At 44.9% G+C, this 20,778-nt stretch overlaps 1 protein-coding gene across 1 annotated transcript; it reads right to left on the reverse strand.

Annotated features, from left to right (window-relative positions):
* Positions 1–3,071: 3,071 nt before the first annotated feature.
* On the reverse strand, positions 3,072–20,601 carry Anp32e (acidic nuclear phosphoprotein 32 family member E). The gene is made up of 7 exons (XM_045138624.1): positions 20,456–20,601; positions 14,230–14,379; positions 12,302–12,424; positions 9,539–9,704; positions 9,026–9,195; positions 6,859–6,913; positions 3,072–3,467 (listed from the first exon to the last, which is right to left on the reverse strand). Exons 1-7 carry the CDS (start codon positions 20,507–20,509, stop codon positions 3,397–3,399), a joined length of 789 nt encoding a protein of 262 aa, XP_044994559.1. The 5' UTR covers positions 20,510–20,601; the 3' UTR covers positions 3,072–3,396.
* Positions 20,602–20,778: the final 177 nt, after the last annotated feature.

Below are 20,778 nucleotides of genomic sequence, written 5' to 3' on the forward strand. Positions count from 1 at the left end.
GCTGTAGGAAAGCTGAGACAGCACGATGGTTCGCCTCGGGAGTGTGATGGAGCAAGATCGTAAAAATTTAATCTTCAGGAGTCCTTGAGGTTAAATAAAGAAGCTTGCTTCTAGACCTGTGACTGCTGCTCAGGCTAACTGCCCCAGCCCAGCAGCTCTTGCAGTGGTTCCTGCCACATTCCAACAGATGGCTTTGTAAAAAAAAATTTTTTTTGGTAAGAACACCAAATTCGGTGAAACTTCAATAGTAATTCTGTACTAACGTACCAACAATAAAGCCTCAACACTGCAAAATTAGGTTCGTCTTAACTCGGGTGGAGAACACAGTGGCTTCCCTGCTGACTTGCAGTGTGAGCTCCAGTTCCCCTTTTTTTCTGTCCTTAGTTCTTTAAGGAATAACTATCGCGGGGGTGGAGACCATGGTTAAGGTGTTTCCAGGACCCACGTAAACCAGATGCACAAGGGGGCGCATGCATCTGGAGGTGGTTGGAGGCCCTGGTGCGCCCATTCTCTCCCTCTCTCTTAAATAAAATAAATTAACAGTTGCACCAGGTGTGGTGACTCACCTGTTTTAATCACAGAACTAGGGAAGCAGAGGCAGAAGGATCGCTGTGAATCTGAGGCCACCCTGAGACTTCATAGTGAATTCCAGGTCAACCGGGGCTGGAGTGAGAATTTACATCGAAAGAAAGAAAGAAAGAAAGAGAGAGAGAGAGAGAGAGAGAAAGAGAGAGAGAGAGAGAGAAAGAAAGAGAGAAAGAAAGAAAGAGAGAAAGAGAGAGAAAGAAAGAGAGAGAGAAAGAGAAAGAAAGAGAGAGAGAAAGAAAGAGAGAAAGAGAGAGAGAGAGAAAGAAAGAAAGAAAGAAAGAAAGAAAGAAAGAAAGAAAGAAAGAAAGAAAGAAAAAACCAAAAGGGGCTACTTCTCTAAAAGATGGCAACTGTGTGGTAGTAATAATAATAATAATCGGGCTAGAGAGATGGCTTAGCAGCTGTTTGTTTGCCTGCAAAGCCTAATGACCCGGTTTGATTTCCCCAGTTGCCCACATAAAGCAGATGCAAAAAGTGGTGCGTGCCTCTGAGAGCTGGGTTGGTGGTGGCGCACGCCTTTAATCCCAGCACTCGTGAGGCAGCGGTAGGAGGATGACCATGAGTTTGAGGCCACCCTGAGATTACATAGTGAATTCCAAGTCAGCCTGAGCTAGAGTGAGACCCTACCTCAAAAATAAATAAATAAATAAAAGTCACACACTGAAACTAATCATTATAACAAATCGTCACTTTATTTGAAGCATTTCAATTTCAAAAACTTAATTTTAAGTTACAGCACTCACAGAAAAACAGGGAATAATCAGAAACAGTAAAAGAATGATCAAGAATACTGCATAATTTTATTTGTTTTTAACACTGTCGTGGCTTTATTCAAAACACAGTTGCACAAAAGTATTAACTTCAAAGTTTTTAAGGAGAAAGTCTTGGGGAGCTTGTCACACTATATACATACCGCCATACAAAGAGCATTGAAACAGGACCCAAACTTCTACAAAATACAAAACCCACCCTCGCTTATTTGCATCAAAATTCCACCCCACAAACCTAAATAGGTCTTAAAAGTTATCTGGAGGCTCTAAGTGTTTTCGTTTTGTGGTTTTTTTTTTTTTCTAAACCAAAGAACTCTTAATGTTGATTGCACAGTAAGATGATTGATTTAAAAAAAGTCAATATATAAATTCCATTTTTGAAAAATAAGCATTTTTTTTTAATCTGGCAGAGTGTGCAATAAGAATTTTTTAGGGACTAAAAGCAGGCATTCCAATTGTTAAATTTAGGAGGAAAATTTAAGACTTTCAGAGACTCCAGTCCTTCCATTAATATTTTCACAAGTGTCTTACTGCAGTCAGCTGTGCAACTCTTTAGTTTCTCTACAAATAACTTCCTAAGTTTTATTTTAAAACACCAGGCCATACATTTTAAACTAAAAAAGCAGCAGCAGTACTATGCTGAGTAATTTAAATGTATGACAGTAGAGAAGTACAACTTCAATTAAGTTGCTGACACTGACTTTAAAGAATTACAAATAAGTAAAACAACAGGAAAAAAAAATTTAATTAACTTGAACATGGAGCCTCCAAGACAAAAATGGACACACTGGTTTACTTGTACTTAGTGGCTAGAGGTAAACACACATACTTATCCCAAATATTTTCTAGTTTTAAAAAGACATCCAGCTGAAGTCAATCTGAATTTTAATATTTACTTTCCTCATTCTGCCTATGTTCCAAGCAAATGCTACATCTGATAATGCTTTAAAACTATCAGAATATTTAAAGGTTCTACTCCAATGTATAGTAAAAGTATTTCACAGAGTTGATATCTAAATCATCTGGGAGAGCAGCTTAAAACCTGGCAAGCATCTTTGTAACCATCAGCAGGCGAGCGTTCTGATGTCTGAGGAGCACCGAGGGCGACGGCGTCTCCTACAGCCCCGCCGAGCTCGCCGCACGCCGGATCGGTCACATTGACATCATGGAACAGACTCCACATCTTCACTTGACTGGCTTAGAACCAGGATGACACGCTGGCTGAGGTATAAGACTAGAGGTTCTTCTCTGCGTACCCCCAAGTCGGCTAACTGCGCTGGCCGTCAGGGAAGGGAACAAGGCCGAGGGGAGGACGGCGGCCTGGAGCAGGACCTATGGCCGCATGTCGAATCTGCAGCTACAGAAACCAGCTGTTCTTCAAAAGTAAAATCTTATCAGTTAGCACAAAAGTCATGAAAAGAGTCTTTACTGAATAGGACTTCCCCCAAATCCATGGACCATATTGTCGAATAGATCTTTGATCATTCTGCTTCTACTTTCTTAACTTACTTGTGGCCAAAACACAAAAATACCTAGTGCCCCCCCCCCAACAAAACAATTCCCTTCAAACTAAACATTTCTGGATCACCTCTAAAAGAAAAAAGACCCCGATTATTCAAAAGACTATTGTCATTTAGGTGACAGCTGACTGGAAATTGTTAATTTATAAATAACTAAAATATTAGGAATGAAATGCACCAAACTACACCTGTGTAAAAGCAAACAAGTTTTAATTATGGGCTAAAAATGTCTAATACAGTAAGCATGAATTAGAAAAATTAAGATTCCAAATACAATGCTAGAGAATTTCACAATGGGGGGGAGTGGGGTTAATGAAGATCCTCTTCTACATACATTATGATCATTAACAGACTAGTATCTTAATTGGAATGATAAGGCAAAAATAGTAAAACCACACTTTTCCTATAAAAAGTTACACATTATCTTCTGTAGGGATAGCTGTCATACAAGAAACAGAGAAGATATGATCACTCTATTGCACACCCAGGGACAAAAGGGAATCTGATCGTAGAATGATCTAATCATCTTCCTCCTCTCCATCATCTTCAGCATCTCGTTTCCTTTTCTCTCCCCGAAGACTTTCTTCATCTGAAAGAATGAAAGACAATATGTAAAATACGTGATTCTTACAAATGAATTTTTTTTCCCCCAAGGTAAAATCTCGCTCTAGCCCAGGCTGACCTGGAATTCACTATGTAGTCTCAGGGTGGCCTTGAATTTATGGCGATCCTCCTACCTCTGCCTCCCAAGTGCTGGGATTAAATGTGTGTGCCACCATGCCTGGCAAGTTAAAGTTTTGAATTTGTTTTTTAATTTTAAATTCTTTATTGAAACGTACTTAGTTTTTTTTTTAATTAAGATTTATTTTTATTTATTTATTAGAGACAGTGAGGGGGAGAGAGATTGGCTACACCAAGGCTTCTAGCCACCACAAGCAAACTCCAGACACATGTACCACCTGTGCATCTGGCTTACATGGGGACTACATAAGGCTTTGCAGCAAGCGCCTTAACCACTAAGCCATCTCTCTAGCCCTAAAGTTTTTAATCTTAGGGAAAAGCTAATGACAGAAGAAAATTACATATTAAGTTTCCACTCTGGAATTCCTTTCCTTTCAGTTAATAAACAGATGTCACACTTGGAAAGCCATGACAGTTTGCTATGCACTCTTGTGGACAAATCCTGAAATACAGGTCAAGAAAATAAATGCTTGACCATCAATGCAACTCTTAGTAGATTTTAACAATTAATTATTTGAAAGGGCTGGTAAATAAATCCATATAAAAGTAAAACTCGCTAGGCGTGGTGGCACACACCTTTAATCCCAGCACTTGGGAGGCAGAGGTAGGAGGTTCCCATAGTGAGTTCCAGGTCAGCCTGGGCTAGTAAAACCCTACCTCGAAAAACCAAAAATAATAATAATAATAATAATAAAAAACTCGGGCTGGAGAAATAGTTTAGTGGCTAGCGTGCTTGCCTGTGAAGCCTGAGGACCCAAGTTCAACTTCCCAGTACCAACATAAACCAGATGCACAGGGTGGAACATGCATCTGGACTTCATTTGCAGTGGCTACAGAACCTAGCACATCCATCTCTCTTGCTCTTTCTCTACCTGCCTCTTTCTTTCTCATAAATAAATAAAATAATTTGAGAGACCTAGGTTTAAAAGTACCAAAAAGCAAGTTTAAAATGGCATAATCTGGACTAATCTGTTCCTCTGACAGACAAGGATTCACCTGCTCCAGAACGAGACACTATGCATATAAAAAATTGAGTTTGCTGGGTGTGGTGATACACTCCTTTAATCCCAGCACTTGGGAGGCAGAGGCAGGAGGATCACTATGAGTTCAAGGTCTCCCTAAGACTATAAAGTGAATTCTATGTCATTCTGGGCTTGCGCAAGACCCTATCTCAAAAAAACAGAAGAATAAAAAGTTAAAATAGGGCTGGATAAATGACTGAGCAGTTGAAGTGTTTGCCTGCAAAAGCAAAGGACCCCAGTTCAATTCTCCAGGACCTACATAAGCCAGATGCACAAGGGAGCACAATGCATCTGGAGTTCATTTGCAGTGGCTAAAGGCAATGGCATGCCTATTCTCTCTCTCAAATAAATTATATTTAAAAAATAAAAATAGGGCTTAGTGGTTAAGGCGCATGCCTGCGAAGCCTAAGGACCCCATTTCAATTCTCCAGGTCCCACGTAAGCCAGATGCACATGGTGGCACATGCATCTGGAGTTCATCTGCAGTGGCCAGAGGCCCTGGCATGCCCATTCTCTCTTTCTCTCTCTCTGTCTCTACAAAATAAAAATAGAATAGGGCTGGAGGGATGGCTTAGCAGTTAAGGCATTTGCCTACAAAGCCAAAGGACCCAGGTTTTGATTCCCCAGGACCCACATTAGCCAGATCCACATGGGGACGCACAAGTCTGGAGTCTGTTTGCAGTGGCTGGTGGCCCTGGCATGCCCATTCTCTCTCTCCCTCTTTGTCAAATTAATAAACCACTAACCCATCTCTGCAGCCTGAGTTTTTATTATTATTTACTTGAGACATAGTATGGGCACAACAGGGCCTTGTGTTATTACAAACTCCAGACACATGCGCCACTTTGTGCAGCTGGCTAACGTGGGTCCTGGGGAATCGAACCTGGGTCCTTCGGCTTTGTAGGCAAATGCCTTAACTACTAAGGCATCCCTCCAGCCCAATTTTATTTTTATTTTGTAGAGACAGAGAGAGGAAGAATGGGGCATGAAACCCATACAGGCTTTGCAAGCACCTTTAACTACTGTTTGTTTGTTTGAGGTAGGGTCTCACTCTAGCCCAAGCTGATCTGGAATTAACTATGTAGTCTCAGGATGGCCTCAAACTCAGTGATCCTTCTACCTCTGCCTCCCAAGTGCTGGGATTAAAGGTGTGTGTCACCACGCCCGGCTTTTTTTTTTTTTTTTTTTTTTTTTTTGAGGTAGTGTTTCACTCTAGCTCAGGCTGACCTGAAATTCACTGTGTAGTTTCAGGATGGCCTCGAACTCACACAATCCTAGGAACTCTGCCTCCAGAGTGCTGGGATCAAAGTCATGAGCCCATCTTAAATGTTTTTATTTATTTATTTGCAAAAGAAAGGAAGATATACAAAGAATGGGCATGCCAGGGTCTCTAGTCACTGAAAACAAACTCCAGGCACATGCATCACCTTGTACATCTGGCTTACATGGGTTCAGGGGAATTGTACCTAGGTTCTTAGGTTTCTGAGGCAAGTAAGTACCTTAACTGCTAAGACATCTCTCCAGCATATGAAGTATTTCTCCTGCTGTTTCAAAAGAATGCCAGATGCTTATATGACCTTTTTATAAAATTTTTTATATGTTATTTATTTACTTGAGAAAGACAGAGAAAGGCAGATAGAGACAGAGAATGGACATGCCAGGGCCTCCAGCCACTGCAAACGAACTCCAGACACATGAGCCCCCTTGTGCATCTGGCTTACACGGGTACTGGGGAATGGAACCAAGGTCCTTAGGCAAAAAGCCTTAACCACTAAGCCATTTCCCAGCCCTTATATGACTTTTTTTAAAGCACTTGGATGAAAGGCTTTGCAAGCAAGCATCACTAATCACAGAACCACCTTCCCAGCCCTGTTGATTTTTATAAATGAAGCCATGCCCCAAGAAATTGCTCTTTTAAAAAACCTCTAAGGCTAGGCATGGTGGTGCATGCCTTTAATCGCAGCACTTGGGAGGCAGAGGTAGAAGGATCGCCGTGAGTTCGAGGTCACCCTGAGACCACATAGTGAATTCCACGTCAGCCTAAGCCACAGAGACCCTACCTCAAAAAACCAAAATTTCATACCTCTCAAGTTACTTTATGATAAACATGAAACCAGAAAATCAGCAGTACTTTGCACTAGAGCCTCATTCCTTCAAAGTCTATGCACAGTTCTACAACTGTAACTTGAATTGTTTGTAGCCAGCGGAACTACTCACCCTCTTCCTCATCTTCTTCCCCCTCTTCAACATAATCATCGTCATCTTCTTCATCCTTAAAATTGAAATATTCAGTTTGAGGTAAGTAAATCATGACATGGATTTTCCAGGTTTTTTTGTAGGGTCTCCCTCTAGCCCAGGTAGACCTAATCTCAGGGTGGCCTGTAACTCACACTGATCCTCCTGCCTCCCAGAATGCTGCGAATAAAGGCATATGCCACCATGCCCAGTGGATTTTTCACTTAATTCATCCAAGCAAGAGCAAAGAAATTATCACTAGTCTATGTTCTGACAGTGACAACTGCCTACTCTACATGGATGTGTTTTGAAATCCAACAAAGTATCTGGTTTCTTTGTAAAAATATATTATGGCACCAGACCACCACTGTGCAAATCTGCGTTGTGCCCATCACAACTCTAGCCACACACAGCCACTGAGCGCTCCGTCACCAGCACGGGCGAGGAGGCGAACCTGTCTGCATCGGCTCGGGTCTTACTGTGCAGTCCAGGCCGGTCATCAACTTCCTGGCTCTGCCTCCCCAATGCTAGAGTTCCAGGCATGCCCCACTATGTCTGGTTTAATTTTAAAAAGCCACGTATGTGTACTGGCTACCATAATAGACAGCAAACTGTTAACTATTTTAAAGTTTTTATTTTGTTATTTCAGAAAACGCAGGAGAGAGAAGAGAGATGGCCAGGGTCTTAGCCACTGCAATCCAGATGGGCATGTGCAACCTTGCGCTTGCCTCACCTTTGTGCATCTGGCTTACATGGGATCTGGAGCGTCAAACATGGGTCCTTAGGCTTCGCAGGCAAATGCTTTAATCGCTATGGCATCTCTCCAGACCTTGACTATTTTTAAAAAAAAAAAAAACAGGATACTGTACAAATTGAGGCAGAAATCACCTGACTCTTACCCTGAGTTGAGTAAGTAAATTTATTTCTCTGGACTTGGGTTTTCTAATCAATGAAAACAAAGTTAAGGTTAGGCATTATTTTTGTTATTGTTTTCTTTTCCAGGCAGGAGCTAACTCTAGCATAGGCTAACCTAGAACTCATTCTGTAGACCTAGGCTGGCCTCCAACTCACCACAATCCTCCTACCTCAGCCTCCAGAGTGCTGAGATTAAAGGTGTTCACCACCACGTCTAGCAGATCACTTATTTGAAACAGGGTCTCATTGCACAGCTCAGCTTCTACTGGATCTAACTATACAGCCCAGGCTGCCTTTGCATCACCGCCCTCCCATTAGGACTGGATGACAGGCATGAGCTCCATGGCCCAAAACTTTTGTATGGTTACAATGTTGATTGTGAACATTCTGCCTATTAGTATATGCTGACCCTGTGAGCCTATCGGGGTGAGATCCTACCTCAAAAAACAAAATAAGTAAATAATAGGGGCTGGAGAGATGGCTTAGTGGTTAAGAGCCTGCTTGGGAAGCCTAAGGACCCCAGTTCAAGGCTTCATTCTCCAGGACACATGTAAGCCAGATGCACAAGGTGGCCCAGGCACACCCATCCTCCATATTTCTTGTTTGCTTGCTCTCCTCAACTAAATAAATATTTTTTAAAGTAAAATAAAATAAAATTCAACTGGTGTTTACAGCTATCTGAACATTATATGAGGCAGTCAGTAGCACTCAGTAAAAGAAAAGACAAGCAGAGGGCTGGAGAGATGGCTTAGCGGTTAAGCGCTCGCCTGTGAAGCCTAAAGACCCCGGTTCGAGGCTCGGTTCCCCAGGTCCCACGTTAGCCAGATGCACAAGGGGGCGCACGCGTCTGGAGTTCGTTTGCAGAGGCTGGAGGCCTGGCGCGCCCATTCTCTCTCTCTCCCTCTATCTGTCTTTCTCTCTGTGTCTGTCACTCTCAAATAAAAAAAAAAAAGACAAGCAGAAAGATACATGCACATTGACAAGTTAGGAAACAACTCAGGTTCTGCACAACTTACTTTTCTTTTAGGTATTTTGGGGCAAGGCCTCACTTTAGCCCAGGCTGGCCTAGAACTCACTCTGTAGCCCAGGCTGGCCTCAAGCGTATGGCGACCCTCATACCTCAGCCTCCTAAGTGCTGGGACAGGTGTGCACCAACACACGTGGCTACAAATCACTTTTCATAGTACTAGTCCTATATATAAATACTTTTATTTGCAAATATGAAATTATTCACCTGAATTTCTTCTTTCATTAAGTATGAGAGGCCCACTTCTTCTCCTCCTCCCACTTCTGAACCTCCTTCATCTTCATCCTCATCCTCATCTTCATCCTCCTCCTCCTCTTCATACCCTTCAGGGGGACCAGCCTCATCTTCCTCCTCATCTTCATCATCTTCATCTCCATCTTTGAAAACATTTTAAAAGATAAGCAAATGGCTGAGCAAATGTGGGATCTTTTTACTATGATGAAAAGTATCCAGGTCAGCCTAACTTGGAAAAAAGGAAAGAAAGAGAGAGAGAGAGAGAGAGAGAGAGCACACAAGCGAGCAAGCCGGGCGTGGTGGCACACACCTTTAATTCCAGCACTTGGGAGGCAGAGGTAGGAGGATCACCATGAGTTCGAGGCCACCTGAGACTACATAGTGAATTCTAAGTGGGCTTGGGCTAGAGTGAGACTCTACTTCAAAATAAATAAATAAACCAAAAACAAATAAATAAAGAATAACAATGACAAAAAGAATAATTACCTTCCTCATCCTCCTCTTCCGAGTCTGGGGCTTCGTTATCCTCCTGATCAAATCCATCTAAATACGTGATTTGTTGCAGCAGTTCAAAAATACTTTCTCTATAATCTTCCAGGTTTGTGATCTCACAGTTAAACAAGTCCAGACTTTTCAAATTTTTCAGATTTTGCTGAGAAAAGTAAAGTGAAAATTATAGTCACAATTTTTAAATACCATGTTCTTTATTTTTAATGAGAGATCCAGAAAACAGGTTTAAAACTGAGGAAAGGATTTTTAACTTTTTTATCTGTGCCATCGGCCAACGGTGGACAGGCTCCTCCTGTCTGCACTCCCCCCAGGGTTAAGATTAGGGCACATGCCATCACACCCACTTTTGACATGTGTGTGGGGGATCCAAACTCAGCTTCCTCATGCTTATGTAGTAAGCACTTTACCAACCGAACTAGCTCCCATGCCTGAGTGCCTAATTTCTGTTAGACACCCAAGTCATTTTTTTATTTTTTGAGATAGGGCCTTGCTCTAGCCTCTAGGGAGGGCCATCCTTGAACTCATAGTGATCCTCCTCCCCCTGCCTCCAGAGTGCTAGGATAAAAGGCATGTACCACCATTCCCTGGGTTTTTTGTCCCCCCCCCCACCCCCCCCCCCCGTCAAGGTAGGGTCTCACTCTAGCCCAGGCTGACCTGGAATTCACTATGTAGTTTCAGGGTAACCTCAAACTCATGGTGATCCTCCTACCTCTGCCTCTGGGATTAAAGACATGTATGTACCACCATGCCCAGCTTTCACTCTTTTTTAAAGACCAAAGCCACAATTTTCAGAGTTTTACCTAATCATCCTTTCCTTCCTGAACACCAAGAAACAAGGAGACATATAAGAAAGTAACTCAGAATTAACAATGAGCGTGGTATGGTGGCACACGCAGGAGGCAGAGGTAGAAGGATCACCCCTGAGTATGAGGCCACACTGAAACTACATAGTAAATTCCAGGTCAGCCGGGGCAAGAGTGAGACCCTACCTTGAAAACCAAAATAGAAAAAAAAAAAAAAAAATAGATTAACAATGACAATACAAATCTGAAAATTACTGAATATTTAAAAACAGAAAGTAAACTTTAACTAATAGAAACTAATAATAAATTCATACTGATAAAAAAAAAAATCAAGGAGCTGGGCGTGGTGGTGCACACCTTTAATCCCAGCACTCAAGAGACAGAGGTAGGAGGATCTAACTCTAGGTTACCCTGGGACTATAGTGAATTCCAGGTCAGTCAGCATGGACTAGAGTAACACACTACCTAAAAAACAAAAACAACCAAAAAAAAAAAACAGGGCTGAAGATGTGGCTTAGCGCTTAAGGCATTTGCCTCCAAAGCCTAAGGAGGCAGGTTCGATTGCCCAGAACACATGTATGGTGGCACACGTTTCTGGAGTTTGTTTACAGTGGCTACAGGCCTGTTCATTCTCTTTCCCTCTCTCCTTCCCTTCTTCTAATAAAAAATTGTTAAAAATATTTTTAAAGGGGGGCTGGAGAGATGGCTTAGCAGTTAAGCGCTTGCCTGTGAAGCCTAAGGACCCAGGTTCGAGGCTCGGTTCCCCAGGTCCCATGTTAGCCAGATGCACAAGGGGGCGCACGCGTCTGGAGTTTGTTTGCAGAGGCTGGAAGCCCTGGCGCGCCCATTCTCTCTCTCTCCCTCTATCTGTCTTTCTCTCTGTGTCTGTCTCTCTCAAATTAAAAAAAAAAGGTGTGAAAAAAAAATTTTTTTTAAAAATATATTTTTAAAGGGACTGGAGAGATGTCTTAGTGGTTAAGCACTTGCCTGTGAAGCGTAAGGACCCCAGTTCAAAGCTCCAATCCCCAGGACCCACATAAACCAGATGTACAAATTGGCACATGTGCCTAGAGTTTGACTACAGCACCAAGAGGCCTTGGAATGCCCATTCTCTCCCCCCACCCACCCAGTTTCTCTCTCTCTCTTCTCAAAATCCAGACACATAGTGGCACATCTATTATGGAGGAAACCAACCAATCCATGGGAGGGAATACATCCCTGACACTGAAAACCTACAACAGGGGTGGTCATGAGCCCTCGGGGTATAACGTCTGCAGCTGTCTGGCTAAATGTATACACTATGCTCACCAAACTACCCAGTAAGCACTTCTCTTAATGTTCATACCCATATATTAATGCTTTGGTTTTTCGAGATAGGGTCTCACTCTAGCTCAGGCTGACCTGGAATTCACTATGTAGTCTCAGGCTGTCCTCGAACTCACAGCGATCCTCCTGCCTCTGCCTCCTGAGTGCTGGGATTACTTTTGGTTGGAGAACCTTCTCTTTTCAGATGACAGTAATCTTTGGATGACTCAGAAGCACCATGGTGCTGAGAAGTGACAGAGTGTTCAACACTGAAATATCTCTATCACACCTGCCAAGGCTCAGAGTCCATTGTGGAAGAGGTGGCGGAAAGAACATAAGAGCCAAAGGAAGAGTAGGACTCCTTACAACGTGCTCCTCCAGACACAAAATGGCCTGGATATCCATGACCTCACAGTGCCTGACACCACCTACACAAGACCATCATAATAGGAGGAAAAGATCATGACATCAAAATAAAAGAGAGACTGATTGAGAGAGGGAGAGGATATGATGGAGAATGGCATTTCAAAGGGGAAAGTGTGGGGGGGAATTACCATAGGTTATTGTCTACAATTATGGAAGTTGTCAATTAAAAAAAAAAAAAGTCCAGAGACAAAATCATCCCACTTACCAAAGCTTCTACTGTACTGAGATCTTTGATTTTGTTTCCACTCAAATTGAGGTAGGTAAGATTTGGGCATTTCTCTGCCAGGACTTCCAAGCCTCCAGAAATTATATTGTCACTAAGTTCCAACTATATATTCAACATGAGGAGAAAAGAAAGAGTAATGAAGGCCTTTAAATGTATACCAATTAGAAGAAAAACATTTGTCATTCGCTTTGGCTTCATGAGACTATAACTGAAATCATTCGTTTTCAAAATTTCCATCTATATCTATCAAATACATCAAGCCCCTAAAATACATCTAATAGGTTTCTACAGTGAACACTGCACGCCTGAAGTTTGATCAGCCAGGCCCAATGAGTCAGTAGGTACAATATTGGCAAGTCTGTTATGGGAGAAGCCAACCATTCACTCATTGAACCGGCAGCCTGCTCTACAGGAGGAAATACTTGCCTGATACTGAAAACCTGTGACAGTTATGAGCCCTAGGGGTGTAATGCCTGTTGGTATCTGGTAAATGCATATATTGTGTTCCTCAAACTGCCCAATAAGCACTTCTCTTAATGTTCATATTAATATAGTAATGCTACTCTCACTTTTGGATTAAAGTTTCTCTTTTCAAATAGCAGATGACTCAAAAGGCACCATAGTGCTGAGAAGTGACAGAGGAGTGTTCAGCAATGAAACATCTCTATCACACCCTCCACGGCTCAGGGTTCATTGTGGCAGAGGTGGCAAGAAGAATGTAAGAGCCAAAGGAAGGGGAGGATGGCTTACACTGCAGACTTCCAGATGGCCTGGATACTCATGACCTCGCAATGTCTGATACTACCTACACAGGACCCGCATAATTAGAAGAAAAGATAATAACATCAAAATAAGAGAATGAGCTGGGTGTGGTGGTGCACGCCTTTAATTCCAGCACTTGGGAGGTAGAGGTAGGATTGCTGTGAGTTGGAGGCCACCCTGAGACTACATAGTGAATTCCAGTTTAGCCTGAACTAGAATGTGACCCTACCTGGAAAAACCAAAAAAAAAAGAAAAGAAAACAAGAGAGAGAGAGAGAGAGAGAGACTGATTGATAGGAGGAGGGGATATAATGCAGAGTGGATATAAAAGGGAAAAGTGGAGGGGAGGGAATTATCATCGCTTACTATTTATAATTATAGAAGCTGTCAATAGAAAAAACTTTAAGCCAGGCGTGGTGGCGCATGCCTTTAATCCCAGCACTCAGGAGGCAAAGTAAGAGGATCTCCAAGTTTGAGGCCACCCTGAGACTACATAGTGAATTCCAGGTCAAAAAAATTATATATATAAGCTGGGTGTGGTGGTGTACACCTTTGAAGGAAGAGGTAGGAGAATCACTGTGAGTTCAAGGACACCCTGAGACAGGCAAAAGTGAGACCCTACCTCGAAAAAAAAAAAGTGTGTGTGTGTGTGTGTGTGTGTGTGTGTGTGTGTGTGTATAATGTCAATAAAAGTTTTAAAATGATAGGTTTATAAACTCAGTTGTGGTCCCAGTTGTGTTGTTTGGACTTTGTGATTTAGAGAACGGTATTTGAAATTTTTGGGGGCGTGGGGGTTGATTATTTTTTTGAGGTAGACTCTCACTCTAGCTCAGGCTGACCTGGAACTCCCTCTGTACTCCCAGACTAGCCTCGAACTCACAGTGACCCTCCTACCTCTGCCTCCCAAGTGCTGGGATGAAAGGCGTGCGCTACCATGGGCAGCCTTGGTAAGTTTTAAATTCAAATTTGTGTCACGAAAAGATTCTACTAATAAATTTAAATTGCTAGGCAATACAAATCCTTGAACTCTTCTACAAATGTAAATATTTATAATTAGCAGGTAGAATGGTATGTCATTTCACCAAGAACTAGAGCTAACAGCCTTGGTATTGAAACCACACTGCTTATATACTAATCCTGACTTACCTTTCGAAGTTTATTTAAGCTGGGAAGCCGAGCCAAGGAGCTTAACTCCACATTAGCCATGCTCAGAAACTCTAGTTCTTTAAAAGTGTCATTCAGGCCTTCGATTTCCCCATTGACACACAAGCAGTTATCAAGGACTAACTCTGTCACCTGAAAAAAGAAACACATGACCAGTTACTCACTTCGCACTTTACTTAGCATAGACCTGGGTCTTGGTGCTCTGGAAATGTTAAAGTATTAAAAATACCAGTTAAGGGCTGGAGAGATGGCTTAGTGGTTAAGCGCTTGCCTGTGAAGCCTAAGGACCCCGGTTCCAGCCTCGGTTCCCCAGGTCCCATGTTAGCCAGATGCACAAGGGGGCGCACACGTCTGGAGTTCGTTTGCAGAGGCTGGAAGCCCTGGCGTGCCCATTCTCTCTCTCTCCCTCTATCTGTCTTTCTCTCTGTGTCTGTCGCTCTCAAATAAATAAATTAAAAAAAATTTTTTTTTAAAAATACCAGTTAAGGGCTGGAGAAATGCCTTAGCAAAAGCATTTGCCTACGAAGCCAAAGGACCCAAGTTTGATTCCCCAGGATCCACAAAGCCAGATGCACAAGGGGCACATGCATCTGGAGTTCATTTGCACTAGCTAGAGGCCCTGGTATGCCCATTCTCTCTCTCTCTCTGTCTCTCTTCTCTCTCCTTGCAAATAAATAAAGAAAGAAAAGAAAAAAATACCATTCCGGGGCTGGAGAGATGGTTTAGCACTTAAGGCACTTGCCCACAAAGCCTAATGACCAGAGTTCAATTCCCTAGTACCCATGTAAAACCAGGTAAATAAAGTGGTACATGTATCTGGAGTGGTTCATAGCAGCTAGAGGCCCAAGAGAGAGCCCATTCTCTCTTCTTTCTATTTTTTTTTTTCTTTTTATCTTTCTCTGCTTGCAAATTTTTTGTTTGTTTGTTTTTGAGGTAAGGTCTCACTATAGTCCTGCCTGAACCTGGAATTTACTATGTACTCTCAGGGTGGCCTCAAACTCAAGAGATCCTCCTATGGGCCGGGCGTGGTGGCACACACCTTTAATCCTAGCACCTGGGAGGCAGAGGTGGGAGGATCACCATGAGTTTGAGGCCACCCTGAGACTACATAGTGAATTCCAGGTCAGCCTGGGCTAGAACAAAATAACAAAAATAGAGTCCCCTAAACCAGATGCAGTGGTATGCGGTTGCAGTCCCAGCTACTGAGATGAGAGGGAAAGCACACTGGAGCCATGAAGTCTGAAGCCAGCCTGGGCAACAGCAAAGCCAAGTCTCTAAACAACAAATCTTCCAGCTACAGATCCTTCTCATTCCTGTTCTAAACTAATACGTTGTCCAGCCATCACTATGAGCAAGTTTGGGGTTTTTTTTTTGCTGTTTTTTGTTTTTGGTTTTTGTTTTTCAAGGTAGGGTCTCACTCTGGTCCAGGCTGACCTGGAATTCACTATGTAGTCTCAGGGTGGCCTCGAACTCTCAACGATCCTCCTACCTCTGCCTCCCAAGTGCTGGGATTAAAGGCGTGAGCCACCACGTCCAGCTACTACTATGAGCAAGTTTTTAAGTTCAAACTTGAATTAACACATTCAATGCCAGCTTCAAATCACTGAGGCAGAAAAGTAAAACTGGAAAATAGTCAGAAAAACTTTGTGAAAAATATTTTGGACCCTAATGATCATTATTACCCAGCCATACCTTTACACAAAAGGGGAAATCGGCTCTCTGGGCGGGGGAGGGAAATCAAGTGAGCTACCCTTAAAAAAAGAAAGGAAGGGCTGGAGGGATAGCATAGCGGTTAAGGCATTTGCCTACAAAGCCAAAGGACCCAGGGTCGATTCACCAGGACCCACGTTAGCCAAATGCACAAGGGGGCACATGCGTCTAGAGTTCGTTTGCAGTGGCTGGAGGCCCTGGCATGCCCAGTCTCTCTCTCCCTCCTTCTCTGTCAAATAAATAAATAAATATAAAATATATTTTAAAAAGGAAGGAGATAGAAAAAGGGAAAAAAAGTAACTTTCATCACTTGTGTGTGACCCTCCTCCTTGACTAATACCACTAGAATTCAAACTCTGTTGCTGTTCATGAAGACGGCTTTCAGGAGCTAAGTCAAACAGCACCAAACAGAATGATAAATCCTGGGTGAAAGTATTATTTCTCCCCGTGGCTCTAGAAGGTAGCAGCTCTGTGGGCGTGCCCATTCTTGGAGGGAAGAGAAGCTGGATTCCCTATTAGATCAGAGCTCCAGCAACACACGTACGGAGGGACCCCTGAATGTACTTCATGTTAAGCGGAGAAGCTGCTTCTCTATCCCCAGTACAAAAATTCTGACTAAGGTTTAAAAACTGGCAACAGTGCATGCCATCTTCTGAGTATGACGCCGACATAATTATTTCAAGGATCAGAAATGGCATCATGATCTCCCTTCTGGAGGAGAGGAAACTCAGCAAGAATGACTTGCATTAGGTCACAGAGTGAGTGTGTGACAGCGTTTGCCTTGCTGTTTAACACTTGTGATTACAAAGCCAGGCATGATGGTCCCAGAGGCAGGAGGATCAGGTCAGCCGGAGCTAGAGTAAGACCCTATCTTGAAAAACAAAACAAAAAGTCTAGGGTGAGTGGCAAGAGGACTACTAAATTCAGTGTGGGCAAACCAGTCGGGGCACTTGAACAAATCACTTCTCTACCTTGAGTGGATTCTCAAACAGTAAAACCCACCTTCCAAGTTCCCCAATGGGAAAAGTAAATAAACTTGAAAAGTGTTTGCAAACTGCATAAGCAAATATGAGACCGTTAAGAAAGAGCCTGCAAAAAGGCAGCCACCTGCAATTCCCCCCAACTGGGAAGGAAATACTACTGCAAAAGAATTAGGGCCCAGAGGGCTGGCCAGATGGCTTAGAGGTTAAGGCACTTGCCTGCAAAGCCAAAGGACCCAGGTTCCGTTTCCTCAGTGCCCACGTAAGCAAGGTGCACAAGGTGGCTCAATGCGTCTGGAGTTCACTTGCAGCGGCCTGAGCCCATTCTCTCTCTCTCCCTCTTCCTTTCTCTCTCAAATAAAATAAAATAAAATAAAGAATTAAAAAAGAATTGGGGTACATTTTTTTAATTTTTTGAGAGAGAGAGGGGGTCGGAGGGAGGAACAGGCAGGGAGAGAGTGAAGAGGAATGGACATGCCAGGGCTTTAAGCCACTGCAAATGAACTCCAGACACGTGTGCCCCCTTGTGCATCTGGCTAACATGGGTCCTGGGGAATTGAGCCTTGAACCCAGGTCCTTAGGCTTCACAGGCAAGCGCTTAACCGCTTAGCCATCTCTCCAGCCCCATTTTTTAAAATTTTTATTCATTTATTTGACAGAGGAAGGGATAGAGAGAATGGGCACACCAGGGCCTCTAGCCAATGTAAAGGAACTCCAGACACATAGGCCCCCTTGTGCATCTGGCTAAGGTTGGGTCCCAGGGGATCGAACCTGGGTCCTTCGGCTTTGCAGGCAAATACAATTAAGCTATCCCTCCAGCCCATGGGGAATATATTTTAATAAGACATTAAAAAAAGCATATTATATGTGTGCTTCTGAGACAGCTTATTAATTACCTAATTATTTATTTACTTATTGATTTAAGAAAGACAAAGAGCAGGCCAGGTCTTCAAGTCAAGATACATGCGCATCTGGTTCTACATGGGTTCTGGGGAAGTGAAAAGCTGGCAGGTTTTGCAAGCAAGTACCTTTAACTACTGATCCATCTCCTCAGACCCAAGACAGCTTTTCTTTTTTTTTTTTTAATTTTTTATTTATTTATTTGAGAGTGACAGACACAGAAAGAAAGACAGATAGAGGGAGAGGGAGAGAGAATGGGCGCGCCAGGGCTTCCAGCCTCTGCAAACGAACTCCAGACGCGTGTGCCCCCTTGTGCATCTGGCTAATGTGGGACCTGGGGAACCGAGCCTTGAATCGGGGTCCTTAGGCTTCACAGGCAAGCGCTTAACCGCTAAGCCATCTCTCCAGCCCCAGCTTTTCTTTTTTTAACTTGAAAGAGAGACAGAGGAAGAGGCAGAGAGAAAGAATGGGCTTTCAGCCACTGTACTCCAGATGCATGCGACCCCCTTGTGCATCTGGCTTATGTGGGTCCTGGGGGAATCAAACCGGGGTCCTTAGGCTTCACAGGCGAACGCCTTAACTGCTAAGCCATTTTCCCAGGCCAAGATAGCTTTTTTTTGTTTGTTTTGTTCTATCTTGTTTTCTTTGAGATAATCTCACTCAGTAACCCAGACAAGCCTGGAACTCACTATGTAGCCTATTGTTGGCTTTGAACTTGCAGCAATCCTACCTCAGCATCCATGGACTGAGAATTACTGGTCTCACCACCTGCAGCTAAGTGAGAGCTTTTAAGTATGATTTTGTTACTGTTTTGGTTTTAGTGGCAGGGTGACTCTAGCCCAGGCTGAAACTCACTCTATACCTCCAAGCTAGCCTTGAACTGATATCTCCGACCTTAGCTTCCCTAGATTAAAAGATTTGTAGCACCACGGCTTGCTTTTGTTTTTCTAGACGCCCAGAATAATCTCTAGAAAACTCACAAGTTCCCCCCCCCCCACCCCGGATGACCCTCACTAGCAACAATGTCTCCTCCCCTGCTGGCTGCCAGTTCGCAAGGATATAGGTAGTAAAAACAGAAAGAAAAAAATATATATGTGTAAGTAGAGAAAGATCTTATAGATACCACTGTACAAGTGAACTATCTGGAAAGCCAGGCAGAGCCTACCCATCCTCTTGACGGGTGTGTCCACGCAGGACCCCAAGTTTAAAAGAAGTGTCCCTTGGATTCCAACGCTGCTGCTTATTTCAGGGGACCACCGGGCAGCACGGTCCTCCGAGACCACAAGCCCGAGGCTCCCCGGGCTGCGGGGACGGGACGGGGGAGGGAGGGAGGGTGGAAAGTGAGGACCCCGCGGGAAAAAAAAACGGGGTGTCACCTCCCAGGGCGCGTCGTCGGAGGGCGGGGCGGGGGAGGAAAGGAGACGGAAACACCCGGCCGGGCCCCCCAAAAGTTTTAATCGCGCCCCGCCCCACGTGACCCTCGGGAGCCCGCGTCTTTAAAGGCCACAGCATCAGCACCCTCGGGGCGGCGACCGACCCTCGGCCGCACCGGCTGCACTTTTCGCGAAGGACCGGGGGTGGGGGTGGTGGAGGGAGGTCACGGCCACGACCCACGCATGAAAGTCGTGCCGAGCCGGGGGTGGAGGACCCCCGAACCGGATGCGTCGCACACGTCCCCGCCGCGCCACCTCGGGTCACCGCGCCGGCGGCGGCGACGACTCGCGACAGCCGCCCGCGGTCCGACGAGGCGCCGCTGACCCAGATTCCGCCGGCCGCGGGCGGGCGCGCGAGCGAGCGTCCCCCGGGGCTGGGGACAGCGGGGCGCGGACTCCACCGGAGACCCACGCGCGACCCCCGATCTGCCCCCCCCCTCCGTGGGTGGGTGGGTGGGGGACCCTCGCGTCCAGAAGCCCCACCACCACCCTCCAAGTCGACTTGGCCGCACGCACGCCACGAAAAGTTGGGACTTAACTTCTGGGCTACGGCCGGGGCGACCGGACTGGGGCGGGGAGGATGTGGGCGGGGGGCAGCGGGGAGGGTCGCAGCCCACGCCGAGGCGCGGACGCGCGCGGGGAGCGCAGCAAGCTTTCCATCCAGCACCTTCCCCCCCCTCCTCCGCCCCGCCCGCCCCACGAGGCCCCAGGCTGCAAGGGAAGCGAAGGGGCTAAGCCCTTGCACACGCACACGCACACGCACAAAAACGCCCCTAGAAACTTAAGCCCTTCGCCATTTTAACCATGCGATCTGGATGATTTAAAAACTTAAAAATAAGCCGGGCGTGGTGGCGCACGCCTTTCATCCCGGCACTCGGGGCGGCACAGGGAAGGTGGACCGCCGTGAGTTCGAGGCCAGCCGGAGACGACAGAGTGAATTCCAGGTCAGCCCGGGCTAGAGCGAGACCGTACCTCGAGAAATAACCAAAAAGAAAGAAGGAAGGCGGGTGTGCGGGGGGGGACAAAAACTTAAAATAAACACTCCCCACCCCCACCCCAAGTGAGGATGAGCCCAGGCAGCCCTCCACGCGCACCCACCCAGGACCCCAGAAACTGAACATCTCACAAGAGAAGACTGATGGCCGAGGGGTGGGGTGCAGGGGGGGGTGGGCTGAGTCATCTCACCTCCTCCGGGGCTCTGTTCTTTAACTCCAGGTTAATCTTCTTCTTCATCTCCATGTCCTCCTCCTGCTCTTCCGACACTACTCTCTCTCCTCCTTTCCCACCCTTTTCCTGCCTTTCCCACCCCACCCCACAACCTTACCAAAAAAATAAATAAATAAATAAAAATTTAAAAGATTTGGTAATGAATGAAAAGAAACGCAAATATAAACGCCCACGACCACCAAAAGGTGTGGGGAAGAAAAGAAATGGAGCCCAAGGAGTTGGGACTCTTCACTAGCCTCCCCCCCCCAACAACCACCACCACCTCCTCCTTGTCCACACAC

Source organism: Jaculus jaculus, chromosome 19, assembly GCF_020740685.1.
Source record: "Jaculus jaculus isolate mJacJac1 chromosome 19, mJacJac1.mat.Y.cur, whole genome shotgun sequence".
Taxonomy (NCBI): domain Eukaryota; kingdom Metazoa; phylum Chordata; class Mammalia; order Rodentia; family Dipodidae; genus Jaculus; species Jaculus jaculus.

Excerpts from the sequence above, each read along its gene's own strand:
- Anp32e (XM_045138624.1), bottom strand. The coding sequence starts at position 20,509 with ATGGAGATGAAGAAGAAGATTAACCTGGAGTTAAAGAACAGAGCCCCG. Across the intron at positions 14,380-20,455 it reads AGAACAGAGCCCCGGAGGAG|GTGACAGAGTTAGTCCTTGA; the intron begins GTGAGATGACTC and ends TTCTTTTTTCAG. Across the intron at positions 6,914-9,025 it reads TAATGAAAGAAGAAATTCAG|GATGAAGAAGATGACGATGA; the intron begins GTGAATAATTTC and ends TTCAATTTTAAG.